At 47.8% G+C, this 23,586-nt stretch overlaps 2 protein-coding genes across 20 annotated transcripts in view; one reads left to right on the top strand and one right to left on the bottom strand.

The window, feature by feature from the left end:
• Window positions 1-12,485, top strand: part of NCALD (neurocalcin delta) — a 370,439-nt gene extending 357,954 nt beyond the window's left edge. For 14 of the 15 annotated variants that reach the window (XM_072774075.1, XM_072774073.1, XM_072774070.1 and 11 more), the window contains 2 exons: window positions 6,751-6,856; window positions 9,854-12,485. In XM_072774075.1, the coding sequence (XP_072630176.1) occupies window positions 6,751-6,856; window positions 9,854-9,951 (204 nt within the window). In that variant the 3' untranslated portion in view covers window positions 9,952-12,485. Of the gene's footprint in view, window positions 1-6,750; window positions 6,857-8,418; window positions 8,847-9,853 lie in introns of those variants that run through there. The other variant, XM_072774084.1, reaches the window with a different exon arrangement.
• A 4,502-nt stretch (window positions 12,486-16,987) lies between these two features.
• GRHL2 (grainyhead like transcription factor 2) overlaps window positions 16,988-23,586 on the bottom strand; it is a 157,843-nt gene continuing 151,244 nt past the window's right edge. For all 5 annotated transcript variants that reach the window (XM_072774067.1, XM_072774064.1, XM_072774065.1 and 2 more), the window contains 2 exons: window positions 21,820-21,884; window positions 16,988-19,910 (listed from right to left, as the gene is read on the bottom strand). In XM_072774067.1, coding sequence (XP_072630168.1) covers window positions 19,796-19,910; window positions 21,820-21,884 — 180 coding nt within the window. In that variant the 3' untranslated portion in view covers window positions 16,988-19,795. The remainder of the gene's footprint in view (window positions 19,911-21,819; window positions 21,885-23,586) is intronic.

The raw sequence follows: 23,586 nt of genomic DNA, 5'->3' as shown, positions 1-23,586 counted from the left end.
TTATTGTTTTGGAATCAGACTCTCCCTCCTCATTGTGACTCGGGATTAATTGGCATTGTTAATGAAGGCAGGGGGAACTTCAGGACACCCTTATCTGCCTTTTCATGCCTTCAAATGAATGAAACCCAAGGGCCCGAGATCGGTAGTATACTGGCAGCTCTTCACAGAAGATTTCGGTTTTGTTCTCTTCGCAGTATTGGATATTTCTTTTTTCTAATTGCCCCGTGTGGTGACAGGCGTGCATACCTGTACAGCCGCTGGATGAGGAGGGAGGGGGGTGATAGTGGGGACCAGGCAAACATTTGACCTCCAGGAACACCAAACAAATGCACAGATTCATCCCAATTGGTTGCAAAATCACCAACTGTGACCTTTCAGACAACCAACTTGTGTTTGTGCCACCGAGGCCCAAAATGAGGACCAGAACACATCTTTACATTCTTTTAGAGCCACTTCCTGAGTGGCACTTCCATTTTTTCTCCCAATCATCTTTCTAAATTGATGTCATAGACACTATGTCAATTTTAATATGTTCCTTGGAGACTTGACACTGCTCTTTTGATTCCAGAAAAAAAAAAAAAAAAGTGGGGGATGGGACAAGAGCTTCTGATCCATTTTTATATATGATCCCTGGGAATTTAGCTCCACACCCTTGCCTAATTCTCAGTTTTGAATGTGGACCACAGATGTGACCCTGGAACGCAACTTAGATTTCTTTCCTGGAGGAAGCTCTAAAGCAATTGCTTGCGCTAGTGACTTTCTCTAAGAACAAATCTTCGTGCTTATCAGTTATACTTGGTTTATCCCTTTCTTATTAGGGGATTAATGTTATTGCAAGAGTTTAACTCTTAGCATTGAGTATGCCATCTGGCAGCACGAGTGAGGCGCCCCTCCCTGGCTCTTCCCTCCCTGTGGCCTTCACGGACTCTTCTTCTGCTCCCGGAACATGGATACTCCCAAGCAGAGTCCCAGCTACAGCCCGTGTTTCCGTTCATTCTCTCGAGAAATCTCCTGGCCTCAGTGCTTGTGATGGGCCAAGCATTGTGCTGAGTGCTCGCCACACTCCGTTTCCCAGGGTGGCCGTAACAAATTATCATAGACGGGGAAGCTTAGAATAGCAGAAATGTATTCTTGCCATGGCTCTGGAGGCCAGAAGTCCAAAATCAAGGCATGGACAAGGTTGGTTCCTTCTAGAGACTCCTGGGGTGAGGGATGGTAGTCTGCTCCTAGCTTCGGTGGTGACTGGCCACCCTCAGGGCTTCCTGGCTCACAGCTGCGTCACTCTGGCCTTGGCTCCAACATCACTGTGTGTCTGTGTTCAAATGCCTTCTTTTTTTAAAAAATACTTTATTTATTTATTCATGAGAGATACACAGAGAGAGGCAGAGACATAGGCAGAGGGAGAAGCAGGCTTCTTGAGGGGAGCCTGATGTTGGGACTCAATCCCAGGACCCAGGGATCATGACCTGAGCCAAAGACAGACACTCAACCACTGAGCCACCCAGGTGCCCCCAAATGCCTTCTTCTTATAGGAATTCCAGTCACTGGATTGGTTAAAGCCTGTCCTAATCCAGTCTGATCTTATTTTAACCTGGTTACACCTACAAAGATCCTATTTCCAAATAAGGTCACCTCACCAAGTTCTAGGTGGACATGAAGTTTTGCTAGATACTGTTCCATCCGGGGCACGTGCATCATCTCTTTGAATCCTCACGACAACCTGATCAGCCCCACCTTATGGAGGAAACAACTCATTACTTCCACATCTCCACCTCTGTTATGTCCAACATTTTTTTTTTTTTTAAGATTTTTATTTTTAAGTAATCTGTATGCCCAACAGGGGACTGAAACTCACAAACCGGAGGTCAAGGCTGCACGCTTCACATACTGACCCGGCCAGCCAGGCACCCCTGTTATGTCCTTTTCTTAGTGGACATCTCCACTGAGCTGTTGCACTGGTAGTTCAATGTCAGCATTCCAGAATCAAGCTCATCACTACCCCCACGTCCCCGGGTGAAGGCCTATAATATACATCAGCTTTAGAATGTTTGTTTAGGACAATGAAAGGGCTCTTTGGACGGGGCTGTTTGAAGCTGCTTTTGCACTGCACTTTATGTAAAATTGAAAAAAAATATTGTCTGTATCTAAAAAGGTAAGTACCACCATGGACTTAAAAGAAGACAGTGGCAGGAGGAATGATAGATTTAAGAAAATATTAAGGAGGCAGATTTAATGGGTCTGCCAACTGCTAGATGTGGAGATAGATGACAGAGAGGTGCCAAAGATGTCTTTGACTTGACTTGACAACAGGATGGATGGTAGGGTAATCACACACACACACACACACACACACACACACACACACACACACGTTTTGGGAGGTCAATGTTGAGTTTGCTTTCTTCAGGTGAAATCTTACATGAAACCTAATATAAGAATGTAGCTGCTTTCATTGAAAAGGGACAGGGCCTTCTCCTGTCATCCTCTCCCCTCCCATGAAAGTACCTACAGCACCTGGGTAGAACATTAGGAAAGTTCCTGGCTTACTGTCTTCTCCTAGTTCTAAACAAGAAACTACTTACACCATTCCAGATACATAGACATTGATCCTATTTCAAAAGTGTTTCCAAGAAAGATCCTCATGGCTTCTCCCCACCCTCGTTTCCTGATATGCAATATCCTTCTAAGCGGGGTGCTGGTTTTTATCTAGAATCTAAAAGCAACCCTGCTTAACTGCTTAACTTCTTTTGCTTTTGGTCAGTTGTCATGCGGCCCTGGCTGTTAGAAGACCTCCATCTTCTGGTGAGAAAAGGCAGTCTGGTTTCCTTCAGAGAGAAGGTTGAGCTTTAACCTCTGGAACTGTGCCTGCCCTCCATTAATTCTGCAACTTTTATCGGTGCAGACAGGACTCCTTTTCCAGCATCCCAAGAGGTGGTTCACTCAGAGGGAAAATGAAAGAAAAATATAGGCTATTCACAAAGCTGGTGAGAGACCTGGCCACAGGGAAGGCATTGTCCCAAGCCTATGTAGGGGCAGAGCCAGAACTGGGCTCTTGGGTATCCTATAGAGCTCTGTGTTTACCCAGATTCAAGAATAAGGCTCTTCAAGTTTTTTTTTTTGTTTTGTTTTTTGTGGGTTTTTTTTAGATTTTATTTATTTATTCATGAGAGACACAGAGAGAGAGAGAGAGAGAGAGAGAGAGAGAGGCAGAGACACAGGCAGAGGGAGAAGCAGGCTCCATGCAGGAAGCCCGATGTGGGACTCGATCTCTGGATTCCAGCATCATGCCCTGGGCCAAAGGCAGGCGCTCAACTGCTGAGCCACCCAGGCGCCCCCAAGGCTCTCCAAGTTTAATTAAAAACAGGATGTCCCTGTTGGGCCTCTCATTGACATTGCTAAAAATAAGTAGGGAAGTAGCCTGGCCTCTTCATGGTTTAATCCCATTAAATTTGGGGAAGGGGGGTGGAACTGGAGCTAATAAAAGACATGATTTGTTTCAGATTGCTGTCTGGCATTGCGTCTTTTCTCTGCCTGTGCTGTGGAGCCCTCGATTCTGAAGTTCTAGTGCAATTGGCTCTACGTAGTTGATGCCGTGAGAAGGGGACAAAGGAACAATTTCCCAAATGTGGTTTTGCCAGGATGCCATCTACTTACTCATCTTGGAACCACTAGGACTTGTCACCTCAGCTCTTTGCTCACTGCTCTGGTGCCACACACGTCATAGGCCTGTGTGACCTGTTCTGCCAACTGCTAGATGTGGCAGACCTGGTTTTGTGAATGATCCACTAATCCCTATCTATGAGTTGATGCACACTTAGAAAAAAAATCTTGTCTTGGATTATGAAAGAGCTTTCCGGAATGTGAGCCCTCACTTCCTCCTCAACCCTACGATACACTCAGACATTGAGCCTTTGCCCCATTCCAGAAGTCCCATTTGCAAATATACTCATGTAAGGGCATCCTGACTTTCTCCATTGTTTTGGTTTGGGTTTTGATTTTTACAGTAACTCATCTTTATTTCTGTTTCCCAAACCACTTCTCTGGCCTAAGAGCTAAAGGCTAAATCTCTTAAAGACCATCTGTTGATGGAGTGCCTGGGTGGCTCAGTCTGCTAAGCATCTGTCTTCAGCTCAGGTCATGATCCCAGGGTACTGGGATCGAGTCCCACATCTGGCTCCCTGCTCAGTGGGGAGTCTGCTTCTCCCTTCCTCTCCCTTTGCCTCTCTCTGCCTCACTTGTGCTCTCTCTCTCTCAAACAAATAAGTAAAATCTCTCTTTTTTTTTTAAAGACTTATTTTCTAACACAAATTCATCCATTTGCTTGGTCTTTCATTCATTTGTTCAACCAAGGAAATAATCTTTGGGTTATTACACTGTTGACTTCCCATCAGAATTCTAAGAAGGAAAATTTCATGAACACCAAATCTTAAAGACTGAGAGTTTTAAGGAATGCTCCAGACCAGGGAGTTTACCCATCATTATGGGATCCAGAGGTAGTCTTGGTGAAGACTTCCATAACAGTTACTAAGACATCACTGGAATCACTCTACCCATCTAAATGGTGCTTATATAAAATAGGGTGCTTCTGGTCACCAATACAGCATCTCCTAAGCCCTTTGCCAGAGGATTGGTAAGCTATACAATAAGAAAGACCATATTGGTCATTTTGACCATTGACTCTCCACTACCTAGCACATAGTATTCAATAAATAACTGATGAGTAACTTATGAATGATAATTTTTTATCTTTCTTAAAAAAATTTATTTATTTACTCATGAAAGACAGAGAGAGAGAGGCAGAGGAAGAAGTAGGCTCCTCGCAAGGAGCCCAATGTGGGACTCGGTCCCGGACCCTGGGATCACGCCCTGAGTCGAAGGCAGATGCTCAACTGCTGAGCCACCCAGGTGTCCCAGTGAATGATAATTTTTTAATTCTCTGAACACCATTGCCTGTAAGTAAGGGAGTAGAGGTGGACTTGGAAAGTAGGTGAAAATAGGAAAAATCAAATTTAATATCACTTCTATCTTTTTTTTTGCTGCTTGTTGGAGAAATACAGATACCTTCACATGCTCTTTGAGGCCCCCGTGGTCTGTCCTGATCTGCTTCAGAGCCACATCTTATAACAGGCCCCCCTGCACTCACTTTCTCAGCCTTCTTGCCATTCCTCCTACCCAAGTGTCTAGGCACATTTTTGCCTCTGTCCTTTTCCTCTGTGAATTCTCCACTTTGCTCACCTCTTTGCTGCCTTCACTCCTTGGGAAAGCCTGCCTAATCCTCCTAGCAAGGAAGGCTCCCCTATTATATTTGCCTCATTGGACAATAGGCCCATGAGGGCAAGGATGGGGCAGCTAGGCCTGGCACATCATAGCTGATCGATAAATAGTTAGGGGATGGCTGAGTGAAGGGATGAAGGCTTGAGAAATGGGGAGGGGGTTAACTGAGATGAGGGATTTTCTTTACCTGGGGTCTGTGGATGTGCCCCTGAATCCACAAGCCCCTGAAGCTGTCTGAAACAGTGAGTGCAGATCTACAAGCACATTTGTCTGGTTTCTAAGGAAAGAGCACATAACTCTTGACAAACTGAAGAATTGTGGAGGCCAAGGGCAGGCTGCCCCATGATGGGCACTTTGGCATGAAGATTATTTTGAGTTAAAAAGCAGTTGAAACCCAGCAGATTCAGGAACAGCTCTTCACCTCTCCCATGACTGCCTAAAAAGAATTTAGGGAGAGGCCCTGCTCCAGGTAGAGAGCCGTCACCACAGGGAACTACATCATATGAACTAGGTATGATAGACGGGGAGGGACCTGGCATGGCTGGGGGCATTGGATCAAAGTCCTCCATGTCCCAGTGTTTCCGAGTGGCCCAGCACACATTTGCTTACCAAATATTTGCTCTTTTTCATCTTCCTCTGAATTACACTCTTTCCCTTTGAAGTCCCAGATCCCTACTCCTTCTCCTTAAGTCAAGAAGACATATATGCTTCATTTTGCCTGTCTTTGGAATCTTTGATGTCTGTGCGGATTCCCTGTAGGTACTCAATTAAGTTTGATTTTCTCCTGTTAGTCTGTCTCATGTCCATTTAGAAGGGTTTTGAAGAGCAGAGGAAACTCATCCTCTCCAACAGAATCTTTAAGAGGCTTCACATAAATATGTTTAATTATATGAAGAAAGGGAGGAGGAAAAGAAAAGACATGGGGAAGCTAAGACAACTAACAATGGATAAAGGAGAACAGAAGCGGAACAGAAGAAAGCTGAGAGAGGAGGAAGAGCCTGAGAGGAGGTGATGGGAGTTGGAGGGGTCCAGATATTCTTGAATGAATCCTCCAAACTTAGGGATTCCAAGTCTGTGGAAGACCCTGCGTTAGGAATGGCCAGGGTTCAATGCATAGCGCGATCCGACTGCTGCCCTTTCATCTACAAGGGGTTCTCAGGACAGCCATAGCAGCACTACACAGGAGCTTGTTAGAAATGCAGAATCCCAGGCCTCCATAACCCCTACCCCACCCTCTCCAGCAGAAAACAAGATCCCCAGGGGATTCACATGCACAGGAAAGTCTGAGACTCAGGGTTCTCACTGCTGGAGCAAGCTCTGCCCTCGGGGCTTCTCTCACTAGTCACTACACACCGGTTTTCTACAACAGGAACAGGACTCCCTGTGCTGATGGGAGACATCCCTTCACCCTTATATCTGGGAGGTTTAATGATAAGACTATTGGGTTTCTTACGATCACTTTGTTTCTGTCCCCAGGCAATCTATAAGATGGTTTCCTCCGTAATGAAAATGCCTGAAGATGAGTCAACCCCAGAGAAAAGGACAGAAAAGATCTTCCGCCAGATGGACACCAACAGAGATGGTAGGAGGCCATGTCTGCTTTGCTGTGCTCAGGGGGGACTGCTGGAGGGGCAGGGGCCAGCAAGGCAGGCAAACGCCACTCAGGGACAATATATGGGCCACAAGGACCTGGCTCACGGCTCTTTGTGAAAGTGGCTTATCCCACAAGCTCCCCAGCAGCCAGACCAGAGGACCAAAGTAGTCCTCGGCCCCAACAGGCTGGATCCCTGCAGCTCAGCTAATCAGAAAGCAGAGAAAGACTTGGCATCATTCCACCCAAACCCTGGTGGCTTTCACCCCAGCCTGCCCAGGGGGTGCAGCTGGGCTCTTCCGTGCATGCCCTAAGGTGTTGGGTTTCCTGTAGCCAAGTGGTCTTCCCCAGCCTTGTGGACAAGGGGAGAAGGAGAGTGAGCTGGCCAGCAGTTCCCACCCTGAGGGTGCCACCCACAATTCAAACCCAACAAGATGATTCAAAACAAATCCAAAGTGAAAAGGAAGATTGGATTTCCAACTCAAGAATAGTGGATTTTAGATGTTGGGTTGCCAGATGGAATAGAAGAGGCCCAATCAACTTTGAATTTTGGATAAATAACAAATGATGTTCTTTATAGAAGTATGCCCTATGTGATATTTGAGACACACCTCTATGAAAAAAATTATTGTTTTTTTTTTTGAAATTTAATGTTAATCCGGGCATCCTATATTTTATGTGCCAAATTTGGCAGCCCTATTCAGATGTGACACCCAAATTTAATATTTTTTTTAATTTTTAAAATTTTTTTGAGAGAAAGAGAGAGAGAGAGGGAGAGCACAAGTAGGCAGAACGGCAGGCAGAGCGACACATGAATGTAAAGTACTGAGCACTGAGCCTGGTGCGTAAGAAACCCAGAATCACCTGTGGCCCTTGCAGTTATTACCAGCTCCCTTTCCGCTGGGTGCCCCCAGCAAATCTTGTCAGCGATGTGTGAACACTTTGTATAACCATATGGCACTGGTGGACAGAACGACGGGAGGCTTTGTGGCACAGGGGCCTCTCTTTCTACCCCCTTGCCCCTCTGGGGCACTAGCTGCCAGAGACTCTGGTTTTGTGGGGTGCGGGCCAATCTGCTTGCTTTGCTTCCTGCACAAAGCAAATAGTTACATCCTATTTCCCCTTATGCCCCTTAATTCATAGCAAATAGCTTGATTGTTCTGTAAAGACTAAACAAATGAAATTGTTTAACAGTCTCTGAACTTGCTGATTTTGAGCTGCAAGGTTTGCTGGTGCTCCGGGGGAGCACAGGTGGGTTTGGGTCCTGCTCTGGGCCCCACTGCTTGGGTGAGCAGGTGAGCAGAGGTGTAGACACCGCAGGACAAAACCCTCACTGTGTGCTGGTTATAGGCAAGGGGTTAGGGGATCACAGAGCCCTGAGCGGGGTAGCGTTCCTGGAACACCTCTCACTGCTAAAAGCCCTGTGTTTTCCTCAGGGGAAGAGTGGGGAGGGGGTGGGAGCTGTACCAGGGAGGAGGAGGGGCTCTAAGTCTGGAGGAGTCAGAGGAATCCGTCTGACCAGGAGACCTGATGCTTTGCTTTGGGACCCCCAGGCCAAGGCTGGTGCCCCCACCTGGAGCAGAGGCCTCACCTAGAGTCTCCTGACATTAGATTCCTCTTGGTGAAAGCTCTTTGCATCTAGCCCCTGGCTGAGGACTTGAAAAGTCTGGACCCACAGACAAGTTAGCCCTGGAGTCTACTCAGAAGCACATGGGGAGCTAACCCAGGAGACCCAGACACAGAGGTGGAAGTTGGGCTTGCCCGCTGCTGCAGGCTGGAGGTTCCCAGAGCTCACCTTTGGGAGATCCTGACGGGTGCAAGTGGCCACTTCCAGCCTCCTCCCCTCGTGCCAGCCTTTCAGACCCAGGAAGTCATCACCATTTTCACCACTGCTGGAGCAGGGGCTCAGCTCACAAGAAACGACCAGGACACAAAGCCTAGAGGTGGCCTCATATTAAAAATAAACAGATAAATAAAAGCCCACCTTTCTCCTTCTTGCCGCTAACGTAGATCTGGTTAAACCAGGTGCTGGGGGAGGGCTTTGTGGCTAAGGGAAGCGTATTTGTTGATGTCTCTGAGTGGGGGGTGGTGAGGGCTTCAGTGGAGAGCACCCCTCCTGCGGCGTGGAATAAGTTGAGAGATGAGGGAGCAGTCACTGAGGTGGAGGATAGAGTTTGTTGGAGGCAGGAACCTAGTGTGAGGCCCAAGGGCACGCAGACGAGCTGAGCCCGGCGGGCACTGGGCTGCCCTGGGAGGGCAGAGGGAGCAGGCCCTCTGGGAGCTCCTGGAGGAGCAGGCCCAGCGGCCCCTTCCAAGGAGGGGGCACCTTCTGGCCAGCGAGGGGGGGATGCTTTGCCCTCCCTAACAGTATGACAGAGGGAGCTTCCAGAAGGGAGATCAACACATATCCCTGCTTACTTAGGAAGGAAGGGGACACAGAAGTGGGTCCTAGGGGGGCCAAGTGTCCCTCCTCCAGCCCAAGGGACCACACCTCTTCATTCTCCTCACTCTGGATGGGGGGCAGCCTCCTCACATGTTGTCCAAAAGAAGGGGCCCTCTCCCCCCCAGATCCCTCAGCTCCCGTGTAGGGAGAGGACTTACAGCAAAGCCAAGCATCCCTCAGGGAGCCCGGAAGGCTCGGGGAAGCCCGGGAACCCCGCCATGGCCTCGGTGCTCGGTGCTCGGTGCTCAGTGCTCCAGTGCAGCCTGCTCGCTTAAAAATGCAAAGGCCACAGCTGTGCGGCGGATGCGGAGCCTCCTGCCCGGGAGCCACAGCGCAGGCAGGCCTGGTGCGGGGCCAGCGGCCGACCCGACCCGACCCGACCCAATCCGACCCGACCGCCGTGGGTGGGCTCCCAGGAGCCGAGCCGCGGCCCCCGGGGGTCCCACCGGAGCGGCCGAGCGGGCGGGCCAAGGTGGACGCTCCTGCCCCAGGCGCCGAGGGACGCCCCCGCCTCGCCTCCGCTCACCTGTCCTCTTGCTTCCTAGGAAAACTGTCCCTGGAGGAGTTCATCCGAGGAGCCAAGAGCGACCCGTCCATAGTGCGCCTCCTGCAGTGTGACCCCAGCAGTGCCGGCCAGTTCTGAGCCCCGCACCCCGCAGATGATAGAGCTGCTTGTGTTCCCCTTCGACCTTTCTTTTTAACAATTATTATTATTATTTTTTTTTTTTGCCAAACAATATTGATGGTGATGCCGTCCCCCGTGCGGTCAGAGGCACCTTCCTCCGTGTCGCCGTCAGCTTCCTTCGTCGTGGGAACGCCCAGAGCCCCCGTGGAGAGCATGGACAGTGCTGCAGTGCACGGACTGTGGTGTTCATTGTCCTATGATTTTTCATTGTTATTATTGTTATTTTTCTTCTGATTCCAATGTCTCTGTTCTAAAACTGAAGACTCGGGGAGGCAAGAGAAGGGAAAACCATCCAGTCCAGTGATTCTGTGGCAAGCTTCCAGGGGCTTGTTTGAAAAACAAAACTCCCCACCTGAGTCTGGAGTCACATGCCCTCGGGGTGATGGCACCAGGTGCCGGCTCCCCAAGGACAAGGGACCCTCTGGGGCCAGGCTATGAAAGGGGCATGGAGGCCTCCACTCCACCCCCTCTCCCCCAGCAGGCTGTAGTGTCTAAGCTGTGAACATTTCAAGGTAAATTCATAGAGAAGAGGAAAAAGGTGGCTCAGCTATTTCGTCACACGTTTACACTAGTTGAGCTGAGTTTCTTTGGAAATTAAACACAAATGGTAACTTATAAAACAAAACCAGACCCATCTTGTTGCCTATTGTGATTAAAAAAAAAAAAAGACTGCTGTATATAAAATATTGGGTATTGCAGACCAAATTAAGTGTTTTGCCTTGTTTAAATGAATGCATGTTTAGTGAGCACTAATACAATCTTATTACAGAAGACTGTTTTTAGTAGCTTAATGTGAAGTAAGCCAACTATAATGAATGTCTATGTCTTGTTTTAAAGTCATATCTGTCTTTGCACAAATGCACCAATCAACAGGTATATTTTATATATTCCAGAGAAGTACAAAGTCACCATGACTAGGGCCCAACCTTAATTTTGAATGCATTTCCAGAGTGGTGGTATCTGCAGAATAGAAGTAGGGCAGGTTTAACTGGCCATGTCAATCGGAACACCAGAAGGCTAATATTGATGAGAGACGTGAGGCAATGGTTAGGTCACTCAGCCCAGCAGCTCAATTGTATTAGATTGAAGGGATGGTGCTTTTCTGAGTAGATCAATATTCTGTTGACCTGGAAACAACAACAAAAACAAAACTCACAAAACGAGACAAATTCTTGGAACTTCCCAATGATTTAATCCATATTATGGTTAGGGAGCTGTATCTACAATGTTGATCTTTTCATGCCCCCAGGGCCCCTTCAAAGAGTCAGAGGTTGGGCAAGGCAAGGGCCAGTGCATCTGTGATTTCCAGGGCCCACTATGGGGAATCCAAAAGTATTTTCCACCACCACGTTCTTTGAATGCAGATTTCAATTTTCAGAAGTGACAGTGCAAATTTGAGTCACCATTTGGTCTGGTGACCTCACATACACTAACTGGAATTGAAAGTTAAGAATAAAAATTGCTGATCACAAGTAAGTCATATCTTCACAAGGGTAGGCCTGGGGAAGTCCAAACACTCAAGGATGTAGATGAGGAGAACTTGCCCCAGGAGGAGGCAGAGAGGTCCCTAGTGGGTTTACCTGTGGCCAAGCTACTTTCTATAGATCATGACCCACAGAAAGACAAATGTAACTATGAGGAAGATGATGCTGAGCCCATTCTAACTCCATGTTCTTCTGTATTACTTGAGTCCCTTTTAACTGGTAGCAAAAATCTGAATTTGTATGGTTGTCCAAAATGCATCAACTTTGCAGGATGAAATTTGGAGACATGGTAAAATAATCTTCATCTGAGTGTCAGTTCCTCACAGTGGGTCTATCCTGAGACTTGCCAAATTCTTCCATAAGGCAAGTGGTAAGATCTAGGTTTGAAAACTAGGGAATTAACCTAAGAGTGGAGGGCAGAGTGGGTGAGAGGTCCAGCAGAGGCGCATCCCACTGCCACCCAACCCACTGTGGACTGAAGACCTAGTTCCCCCTTTCAGTTCTCTTCAGAAGGGGAGTCAGTTACTGCTTGGGCAGGGCCCCCTAGACTCTACCCTCAGTCAGGACATTTTGTTGAACCAGACTCAACCAGTTCCCTCCAACTGAGAGCTGGAGTGAGGAGCAAGAGGGGCTCCAGCTGTTTAGGAGAGAAAACAGAGCCAGACGTGTGGCTAATGAATGCTGACATGCCTGGGATGTACGCAAATAGCCCTGTCCTGGCCTGCCATTGACCCTGTCTGTATTTTCTTGATGGTTGTTTTTCTCCTTCTACTCCTTCCCAGGAAGGGCTTTGTATGTCTAGTCCAATGCACTTAAAGTCAGCCAGCGGACTCTGCAGCACCCAGAAGGCTGGATGACTAAAGGTTTATGTCACTCCTTTGCCGGGCTGTTCATTGTCATGGCTGTGGTGTGGGACCTCTGGAAATGGAGTCTGTTCTGTCTGAAATCAAGCCAGTCTGGGATGTTCAAGGGACTGGAATAAAGTGGCTTATGACTTGAAGGACAATACACAGTGGCCGACTGTTCATACTTGCTTAGGGTGGGGCAGGGGAGCTGAGGGTGCTGCTCCATCCTTCCTGTATGTCCCAGGGGACCCTTTCCACAAATGGATTTAATAATATACAGTTGAGCCTTGAACGATGAGAGGATTTGGGATACAGGCCCCCTCCCCTGTGCAGTCAAAAATCCACATATAACTTTTGACTCCTTGGAATTTAACTACTCATCACCCACTATTGACCAGAAGCCTTACCTGTAACATAAGCAGTCAATTAATGCCTATTTTGTATGTTATATGTATTATACACTGTATTCTTACAATGAAGTAAGCTAGGTACAAGGAAGTTATTAAGAAAGTCACAAGGAAGAGAAACTACAGATATAGTACTATCCTGTATTTATGGAAAAAAAATCTACATGTAAGTGGACCCATGTAGTTCAAACTCCTGTTGTTCAAGGATCAAGTGAGTATACGTATAGGTCCTATCATATGGAGTGGCCCCTGAACCATGACCTCATGTTGCCTGAGCTTGGCATTCAAGCATGTTGTCTCATGTGATTGTCTGGGACAGGAGGGTTTAATGCCTCAACTGCTGACCAAGTGAGGGTCCAGGTGCTGATACTGCACCCCCTCCAGGCATGGCTTCTGCCCTAGAAGCACAGGAACGAGGGTTCATGAGGGAGGAATGTGGGAAGTGCTGAGCCCAAAGCCCTGTCCGAAAGCATCCTTGGTCTGTACATGGGCTTCTTTACTTCTCTCTACCCATGCACTTCTTCACCTTCACTGTCTTCCCACCTCCCCTCCTTCCTTGTAACTGGAGCCGCAAATTCTAGTCCAAACATTAGGTGCAATGGAAGGCAACTTCCTCTTCAGTTACAAATGAACATCCTCTTCTCCCCTGTCTCACCCTCTCAGTCTGGAGAAGAGTTGATAGAAAAGATGACATGAAAAGATGACTCCACACCCTCAAAGCAAATTCATATGAGGGTTTTTTTGTTTTTGTTTTGTCATTATCATTGGCCCTACCTCCAGCAAATCTAGGAAAAAGGGACTGGGGGTCAGCTACAGTAGGTGTCTCATGGGCCAACTAGACCTCCTGTAGGAATTGAGTTGACCCACAGGGGTTCTGTCTTCATAGTTTGTCCCTGTGGACCAACAATGGACACTCATGAGTATTGAGCATGAGCAGCACCTTGTTGTTCATGGCTCCAATGGTGAGGTGGCTGGCAGCTACCAACCTGATCAGGAGCCTGCACTCCTGCACCTGTCGGAGGCCAACCTGCTGTTTTCCAGCAAATTTCCAACCCCGAGGCTTCTATTTTCAGGATGTTGTTCGAATACTCCAACCCAGCTGGATTCCCTCAGAACCTGGTCCAGGGATGGAGGGGGCACACTGGTTGAGGAGGAGTCTGAGTGTTAAGTCAAGGTAGAGAGATCACAAGACCTATCTTTGGAAGAAATGGACATACGTCACACATGCCTCTCTTGGTTTGAGTATGCCTAGCACACTGCTAAAGTTTTGTTTTTTGAGATGGCTGAAGAAACAAGAGAAAGAACATTGAGCCTTGTATTTTCCAAGGCAGCAGAGCATCAGCTAAATCCACCTAAAATAGAAAGGTTGTTGCACAGTGAAAAGATGTTCAGGCCAAGGGTATAACTGATGGTATATTCATTTCAAATGGGTTTTTCTGCACTTGAATGTGAATCATGACTTAGGTATGTCCTGGGTATTTGCTGCACTGTGTGCTAATGTGCCATGCATGGTCTCAGACATCCCTGGGCTTACAAACAATGGTCACTTGGAGAACATTCCACATTATGGAGCTAACCCCCTAGGGCAGCTCAGAGAGGCAAGGGCCTTAGAGAGGCTTATTTCATGACTACTTTTCACAACACTATTCCAGGAAATAGATGGCATTTTATGACTTCTCTAGGTGAAAGGTTTTACAATTCTGGGTAGCTCAATGGCCCTTATTAAATACCCAAAGCTGCTACTGGTATGTCATATACATGCAGACAGATGGACAGACTCTTTCACAAAAGGTATCTTTCCAATACCAGTATTTAACCACTTTGTGTGCTCGCACGAGTGTTCATGGTGACCCAACACAACACCGAGTGCTATAGTCTCGGAGATGTGTGTATGTTCAGAGGTTGGGGGTCGGGGGGATTAGGAAAGAAGTGGGAGGCCAAGCTCACAGCTCAGCTGATAAGTTTTGTCCAGCACCTTGAATACAATCACAAAGTAATCTACATCTATGTCTACCTCAGAGCTGCAATCAAATTCTTTCCTGAGTGGTGCACGAAGGGTGTTTGCTATGCAGGGAACAAGCTGCTGACATTTGTCTTTAGTGCCCTTTCAACATCCCCTTCTCTTTTGCTGCTTTGCTGATCAGAGGCCCGCCCACTGTGTTTCCTAGAATTCCAGGGTCTCTAAAATTAACCCATGCACCTGTTCAGCAGATCTCGGTAAAGTGTAGGGATGAAGGACCCTGAGGACAAAAGGTATAACATAAAAGGGTATGTTCTATGTAGGAAGGGTAGACCAGGAAACCCATTCAAGGAACATTTACTTGTAATAGAGCATCCAGCGACGCTATGGGAGACCTTTCAGGAGGGGTTGGCTGTGGTCACCAGAGGGCTGTTCAGATCTTCCCTTTGGAGCCCCTGCTGCTGCAAGCACAGCTCACGGGATGATAGGCTTCACTCTCTGGGGCTGCTCCCAGTCAGCGACTGCACGAGGCAAGGCTATTGGGCCATTCTTGCCCCACACGGGATTCTTCCTGCATGTGACCTTCATGCAAGGACTCTGTGGGGGTCCTGGCCGAGGCAGTCTGAGGCTCTTCCCGCCCAGGCTTCTTTTCTCCCTTCCCTCCTTCAGCAGGGGTTAGTCCGTATGCTCTCCCTCTCCCCCTGCTCATTTCCCCTTTATCGTTCGTATGCATTCTCCGCAATAAATCTCTTGAATGTCTAATCCCATCTTGGTCTGCTTCTAAGAGGACCTGAACTGACACAGTGACGTCTCCTCTCCCATTCCCATTGACCCTCAGATATATGGGCTCAGACACTCGAGTTGGCAGCCTTCCCAAAGTGAGATTCACACTGGTGATTTCTCATGTTGCACAAGAAGTGTTAAGGGTGGGAGAGGTTGTGTGTCTTAGAACTGCAGCTATGACCCAGCCCCGCTCTCCTGGGGTGAGCCCTTATTACCGTACTAATGATGCCAGGCCACTTTGCACATGAATCACTGCCTCAAAGGGCAGACTGTGTCTAACCCGCCTCTTTGTCCCCAGCGTGGGGCACAGTGCCTGGACCCTAGTAACTGAACTGAATTAGCAGAGTGGAGGCAAGAGCCAGGATTGGCCCCTGTGGCCCTGACAACTAGTCATCCTCACCTACCTGACCTGAGTCCTGCACAGGGAGGTGGGGGACAGGGTGGCACACATGGCAAGCAGAGGTCACTGAGCAGCAGTGCCTTTGCTGCCATGGGCCACAGGAGTGATTACCTCAGGGCAGATGTGGAGACCAGCTGCATCCTCTGTAGGACCTAGACAGGCCTGTGGGTCCACTCAACCACCCATGGGGGCTGTGGAGCATGGATCATGGCAAAAAGGCCTTGTGGCCCATTGCTAATCCCATGATCCTTCCAGAAGTCTCCTCCATCAGCTCCACCCCAGCCTCCTCTCCCCTGCCCTGATCCAGGCATAGAAGCTGCTTGAGGTGCCAGTGGGGTTGCCACTGGAGTGAAGTTGTCAGAAAAGACTTTCTCGAGGCAATTTTTTTTAAAAGATTTTATTTATTTATTCATGAGAGAGACACACACACACACAGACATAGGCAGAGGGAGAAGCAGGCTCCATGCAGGGAGCCCGACGTGGGACTCGATCCCGGGTCTCCAGGATCAGGCCTAGGCTGAAGGCAGTGCTAAACCACTGAGCCACCCCGGGTGCCCTTTCGAGGCAAATTTTAAGCCAAGATTTGACAGCTGTGGACGTAGACAACGTGAGTTGCAGAAGGATGTAGAAATGCTGATTGGAGTGGAGAGGCTCTGGTGGATGATGGCTGAAGAGCTTGGTGGCTCAGTGGGGAGGCAGCGGGGCAAGACTGTCATGCTGTCATTGGAGTTTTAGCCATCAGGTTTCAGTCTCTGTGGAGGCTGGTACAGATGAACTAAAGAGATAACTCAGGTGGGGGTGAGTGCACTGGGAGTGAGGAAGGTAAAAGCGGGCAGGCAGAAACTACCGTCCGCTCTGGGGAGTTGGCCAAGAATGACCACCCAGGTGGGACGCCACTGTCACAATGAAGGCCTCTTGATTTCTTTAGCTCTCTTCTTGTGTAACCTTGGGGTGGAGTACAATCCACAGGAAGAGGACACACCTGCTGTACTAAGGCCTAAGACCCGAAAGTGCCCAGGGGCAGCCTAGAATCTTCCCAAGGCCACGCTGCAGCTTCTTTCCAACAGGGCAAAAAGCCCCAACACCCACTTCACAGAAAACACCAGACATTGTCATTTACTCTGACATTATGAATATTTATTTTTTCTTCTTAAAAATGTACAAAAAATAAAATAACTGTATTTATAGTTTATAGATTCCCCCTCTCCCATTTACAAAACTATTAAGTTACATTTGCCTTTTTTTTCTTTAAAACATGAAAGCAAATTGTCCATCTATCAATCTCCCTCACTCGTTTTTAAGAACGGGCCATTCAGAGAATTTGGCACAAACCCTGTTTCTCTTGCATTTTCCTAACTTTAAATAAGAAGGAAAATAAATGTTGATTCATTTCATGCCTCCTAAGTTTCTGAGTTCAGTCTTTTAGGATCCAAGTCCAAGATGATATCTGACTGCATTTTGCTGTTGGTCCCAATTTCCAAACACCTGTTAAGTCTAAGCAACTTGGATACATATAAGAAAAATACTTGTTTGACATGTCCCCCATTTTACATGGATTTTTTAAAAAGCATATTTATTTCAGTGTGATTAACTTAAGGGACAAAAGCAGAGGAGTCAGTTTTTCCTATCTTTCTAGAGTGCTTCTGCTCAGAAAATTGTGCTCATCGAAGCTCTGCTGACATACATGGTGGAGGACACATCCAAGCTAAGCCGCGGGCACTCTGAGGATGGAGCGGACAGGGTAAGGGTTGGGAGCAGAGCAGATGGGAGGTGATGCTCTGCACCACCCTTGGGTGGCACTGGCCTCACATTCTTTGTTCTGGTAGGTAGGGGTCACTACAGTGATTGCTTAGGGATCAGAAACAAATGAAAAAGCATCTCTGATTCATCCTCTGCCTAGGGCAGGACTAGCAAACATTTTCCCACAAGACTAGAGAAAGAAGGGTGGGGCTACCTGTGTCAGACTGCCCAAAATTGTATCTTATATACTATGCACTTCCCATGCTCCTTGCCTCAGGGGCCGGTTCAAACATGAGGGGCGGGTTCAAACATGACTGGCAGATGAAATGGCAGGTACTACTGGGGCACAGACTCCAGAGGACGGAACGGATAAGTCAGGTGCATGGGAAGTGCCTATTTCCAACACTGAATTTGTCTGTCATAGAACAGAGCTGCATCAGTACCCAGTGAGGTCCCCAAGCTACTGTTCAGGGCATGACAGAGTGGGGAGGAGGGAACAGGCTGGAGCAGAACTGAATCCAGGATGCAAACCTTTGGCACCACAGGAAGGGGTAAGATGTCCAGAAGACACACTGAAAGGTGCCCCCATAAGACCACCCGGACATTTCCCTAGGTGCGGCCCCTGCCCTCTGTTCCATTCAAATCCTCTGCAGCCTCGAGGAGACACAGCTGGCTGAAAACAGCCCTTCTGGCCTGCTCTGGGCCTCAGGGGCAGAAGGGGTGGGAGGCAGGGAGCCCTTGGAGAGAGAGAGCCCCCCAGGTAAGACGTCAAAGTGCTTCTCAAATAAATCTGGGCCTTTACACAGAACCTGTCCTAGCGCAGGATCTTGAGGGCAGGGCGTGCTGACTACCAAAGGCTAGTGCTTCAGCCACATGGGTGAACGCAAACCCCAGACCACTGACCAGTCCTTTCAAAGAGAACAGCGCCCCAAGACGGCTCATGGTTTCATAATTGTTTAGGGAAGCGTTTCTTTCTCCTCTTTGTCTCCCAGGGCACGTGCAGGAGGACAAGACCTTCTCTCCCAGTCCTCCTCGGGAGGCTGCCTTCAGAAGAGCCAGAGCGCTCTGGGGGGGCACCCCCCCGCCCCCACCATCCAGCAGCCTGGAGCAGAGGCGGCCACAGGAGGCTGCCCTCACCTGTGGATTCAGAGCTAAGCTGTGGGCACGGCTCTCAGCTGCTGCTGGGCTTGTAAGGGAGCCACTTGAGATGAAGGATGTGCGTGTAAACCGTGAGGTGCCACACAGGGGCCAGGCCCTCCCGAGCCCCACGGAGCTCGGCGGTGGCTCCGGGATAGCACAGCCTCTCGGCAGAGCTCCCCTCAACCGAGGGCCGAGGCCTCCACGCCCTGACCTTTCCCACCGCCTGGGCCACTCGGAGGCACAGGCCGGGCGTCGCCAGGAGCCCAGCACAGTGGCCCGCACAGCGGGAGTGCCCCCAGCATCCTCCTCGGCATCCCCCGGGGTCCCTGACACCCGAGGCCACTTCCCTTCCCAGCGCCTCCCCAACAGCTCAGGGGCAGTAAACATGCCCACGTACCACGGGTAAAATATATTATTGTGATATTATAAACACTATGTACACGATGTCCAGGCACGCCTTCTGAGTTACTAATTACATGGCAGCTGAATGTCTTCCTGTACAAGGCCTGGCAGCCACTCGTGACAAACCCTGGGAGGTATTTAGCAAGATGGCCTTCCCCAGAGTGGCCTGAAGGTTTGTGACCAGAAAGTGGCAGCAGCTCGTTTGGTCCAGCCACTCAGGAGAAGTGCAGGTGAGGCGGAAGGGCCCGGGCATTCTCAGGCTCTCTGGAGTGAACGGATTGGCTGTGTCTCCCTTGGAGGGGGAAAGCTCTGGACGGTCTCATCTGAGGCCAGCAGTGACCAGCAGTGCCTTGGCGGGCCTGGACCCTGGGTTCCCGAAGAAGGTGGAGAATAAATAAGTATCTGACAGGCCCAGCACACGTTCCTGAGGGCCTCAGGCTTCAGCTCCAGTAGGACCCTGTGGATGGGCCCAACACACGGATAAGAACCGGGGCTCTGTGCCTCGTCCGGCTCCCAGTGTGGTCTGTAACAGTGGTTTTGAGTTGGGGGAGGTGGGTGTCCGGGTTCCAGGCTGGGGCCTCCATCTCTCCTGGGGAGGAATGCGCTGAGGGCTCCTGCCAAGGGGATGCCGAGAGCTGGGCTCAGATTTCCATGAGTGTGATCTTGAAGCCTTCCACCATGCTCTCCATGTTGAGAATGAAGGTGTCCTCATTGGAGTAGTGCTCAATGATGTTGTCATCCATGTTCACCAAGATGCTGCCAGGGAGTGGGGTGGGGGGTAAGAAACAAAGATGCCGTCAACAAGTGGAGGGCACGGGCAGACTCCAGGCTGGGGGGAGGGGGTCCCCTCAGCTATTCCTTGGTAAGGGAGGCCGGAAAGGATGGAGGAGAGAGGAGATAAAGCAGGAAAAGACCCTCATCATATTTTCTTTCCCCAGAAACCAGCTTGAAGAAAATAAAGCCTCAATTTGTCAGAACTAACCTGGTGACTCCTTATTAAATGGGTCTTCAGAGATCCACCCCCCACCCCCCTTGCTTTATAGACTGGTAAACTGTGGCCCAGAGAGGTAAGCCTGAAATCGCTGAGTTAGCTCTTGACAGAATCAGGTCCTTAACTGTTTTCATTAAGCCCACTGCCTCTAGAAAACACACTTTAAGAAAGTACTCCATAGTGAGAGAAGAGGAAAATCAAGAACCGTGGCTATCCTTTGCTGAGCATGTAATTTGTTTCAATGTTTCAGAGACCTTGTCTTTATTCTTCCCAGCAGCCCTGACCATCGCCACCATGCAGATGAGAAAACTGAGTACAGGGAAGTGAAATCAGCTCCCCAGGTTCATCCAGCTGGGTCTTGGCTGAGTTGGACTGCAAACTGGCTTTGCCTCACTCTGAAGCTTACACTTCACCACATGTGACCTACTCCTTGGTCAACTATCCCAAGTGGATTTGGTTTTAAGAGAATCAACAACTTCCAGGGTCTGTCCGTGATTTGGAAATCAGACAGATCTCAGTTTGCCATTGAAGAACTGACTCATTTGACAGCTATGTATCATCTGGCAAGTTTTTTTTTTTTGTTTTATTCTACTGCAAACTAAGAAGCCTGCTCTAGAGTTGCTGTCAGGACTAACGTATTTAGTGCAGGGCCCAATATGGTGCTCGATGGAAGTGAAATGTTATGACCACTGGCATGCACGTCTGCAATGAGGATTTCTGCCCAGCAGTAAGACCCTGAGACACCGCTCAAATATCACCATCAAAGGAATAGGCTCAGCCTATTGCATTGACCATGGAGAAAATTGTAATGTTCATTTAAGTGAATTTGCCAACAAGGGCTCCAGTGGAAAAGGTTTCCCAAATTTGATTCCCAATCTGCCAAGAGACCCATCACTCAGAAAGCCGGAGCATCTCAGATAATCAATTTCCTTTATGACAGAGGCTCAGCGAAGAGTTTAAAGAGCCATATTCTGCATTTTGTAGAATAGCTCCAGAAGCTGACTCAGCAGAAACTCTCCTAGAACTAAACTTAGCTCCTATAGCCTCTCCTCTTAGAACCTCATACACAAGGAAGCCCCCAGGAGGCTGGAGGCGTGGGGAGGAGTCATAGCGCGGTGCATACAAAGCACGTGCAAGAGTCCCAGAATCTACTGAACGCCCCCAATAAATGAAGTATTGTTCCCCCAATAAATGAAGTATTGTTCTTAACACTGAGAACAGGCAGGTCCAATAATCATTTAGATTATTTTGTTGATAATTACCTCACAGGTATTTTCTATGCCCTGAACGGTTCTCACGTGTCAACATGAAACCAATCCCAGGAGCAGCATGTGATCCTTTATAAACTCCGCTCCCTGCACAGGGTTGACACTGCCTTTCCCCCCAGGGTCTTCACCACTTCTAAACCTCTCTATTCCACCGGCTTATCCTGTCATTAGAATGGGACATCTCAGCCGACATCAAGACAATGTGCTGTCTCCTTCCCTCCCTCTCTTATTAAGATCTCCAAAATGCTCTGCATTTGTAAGCTGCTCAGCAATCCTTTGTAAGGATGACACACACTTTTTATAAAAGGTGGACAACAGAACAAAAGATGGGCACCATCTTTTTTTTTTTAAGGTACTATGTAGATTGATTGGATCTGGAAGTCAGTGTAAGTTGTTTCTTTCTTACCCTTTTTTGCTTTTCTTATAAAGCTTTGTGATCTTCTCCACAGGCAGCCCGTACTTCTCAGATATCTGTAACACCAGTAACAGAAAGGCAGATGAGCACGGAAGGGGAAGCCAAGCAGAGGCAGGAGGGAAAGCTCAGTCTCACTCTCTTGGAAATTCTTGTGGTGTCCGTGTCCCTCACGCAGGAGTCAGGTTCCCAATATGCCCCAGTCGCGAGGCTTTCCCTTGGGCAAACCTTAAATCATTCAACAAGAGAGTCAGTCATGCAGCAATGTAATCTATGATGAAGGTGTCATCTCAGATTAGTCAGTAGAAGATGGACTCTGACATGCTGGATTAAATAAGAAGCCATATTGAAAAAAATTCAACAAGTCAAGCTGGAGCCCTTCTCCACTCTTTTTTTTCTTTTTTAGTAGCTCTAAGCCCATGACCCCAAGATCAAGAGTCGCATGCTCTACCGACCGAGTCAGCCAGGCACCCCATCTACTTCTCACATCAAAATAAATCTCAGATCAAAGATTTACATGTGAAGGCTGAAACCATAAAAGTTCTTTATACTGATACTATCGTCAAGGAAGGAAGATCGTTCCCACAAAGATATGAAACCTGAAGAAAAAAGGCCAAATGTTTGATACAAAAATCATAAATGCCAGTAGAGTAAAAACCACCACAAAAAGCTGAAGACAAATAATATTCTATGAAACCTTTTTGCCACGCAAATGACAACCAGGGAACTAACTTCCTTAAGTTAGAAAGAACTATGAATCCAGAAAAAGACCAACAATTCAATGGGAAAAGAAAGAACACAATATGAAGGAGTAATTCACAGAGAAAAAAACAAGGGGACAATCACATGAAAAAACATTACTGCCTCACTCCTAATTTTAAAATTTCAAATTAAAACAACAATAGGATATTACTTTATGTTATCAAACTAACAAAAACTAAAAGAATGTTAATATGGTGTCAGCCAGAGTGTGAAAACCATCAACTCTCATATTCCATAGATGGGAGAATAACAAGCTCAACCTTCCTGGAGGGAAATTTGATAGAAGCTATTGAGATTCAAAAAGCATATGTTCTTTTACCCACGTATCCTTCATCTAGCAATCTGGTCTACAGAAATACATTCAGGTGTACACAAAGCTTTTCAAAGCAACATTGTTCATAATAGAGAAAACTGTATATAATAACCATCCATTAAGCATGTTTTGTTATTTTCACATCTGAAAGCCATATAGTCATTTTAAAAAAACGTGGCAAGCCTATATGGGGAAAAAAAAAAGTCCTTAACACACTGAGGGGAAAAAAAGCTAACAAATTGACAAACAGTACATATAGTACGACCCCATTTGTATTTTTTTAAAGAAATAAGTATGTAAGAAAGGAGAAAATATGTGAAGGACCTGCTAAGCTATTAATAGTGGCTACCCTGGGCGAATGGACAGAAACAAGAGATCCTTTCACTTTCTACTTTGTACCATTCTGTAGTGGTTTCTTTTCCCTTTACAATGATTGTGATTTACTTTCTTTTGTTTTGTTTTAAAGATATTATTTATTCATTCATTAGAGACACAAAGAGAGAGAAAGGCAGAGGGAGAGGTAGGCTCCATGCAGGGAGCCCGATGCGGGATTTGATCCTGGGTCTCCAGGATCAGGCCCTGAGCCAAAGGCAGACACTCAACCGCTGAGCCACCCAGGCATCCCAATTGTGATTCACTTTTATGAATATAAAGTAATCATAGTTCGGAGATGGATTCTGGAGAGT

The sequence above is a fragment of the Canis lupus genome, chromosome 14 (assembly GCF_048164855.1).
Source record: "Canis lupus baileyi chromosome 14, mCanLup2.hap1, whole genome shotgun sequence".
NCBI lineage: Eukaryota > Metazoa > Chordata > Mammalia > Carnivora > Canidae > Canis > Canis lupus.
The sequence above is the reverse complement of the archived record's forward strand: the minus strand, read 5'-3'. Positions and strand labels throughout refer to the sequence as shown.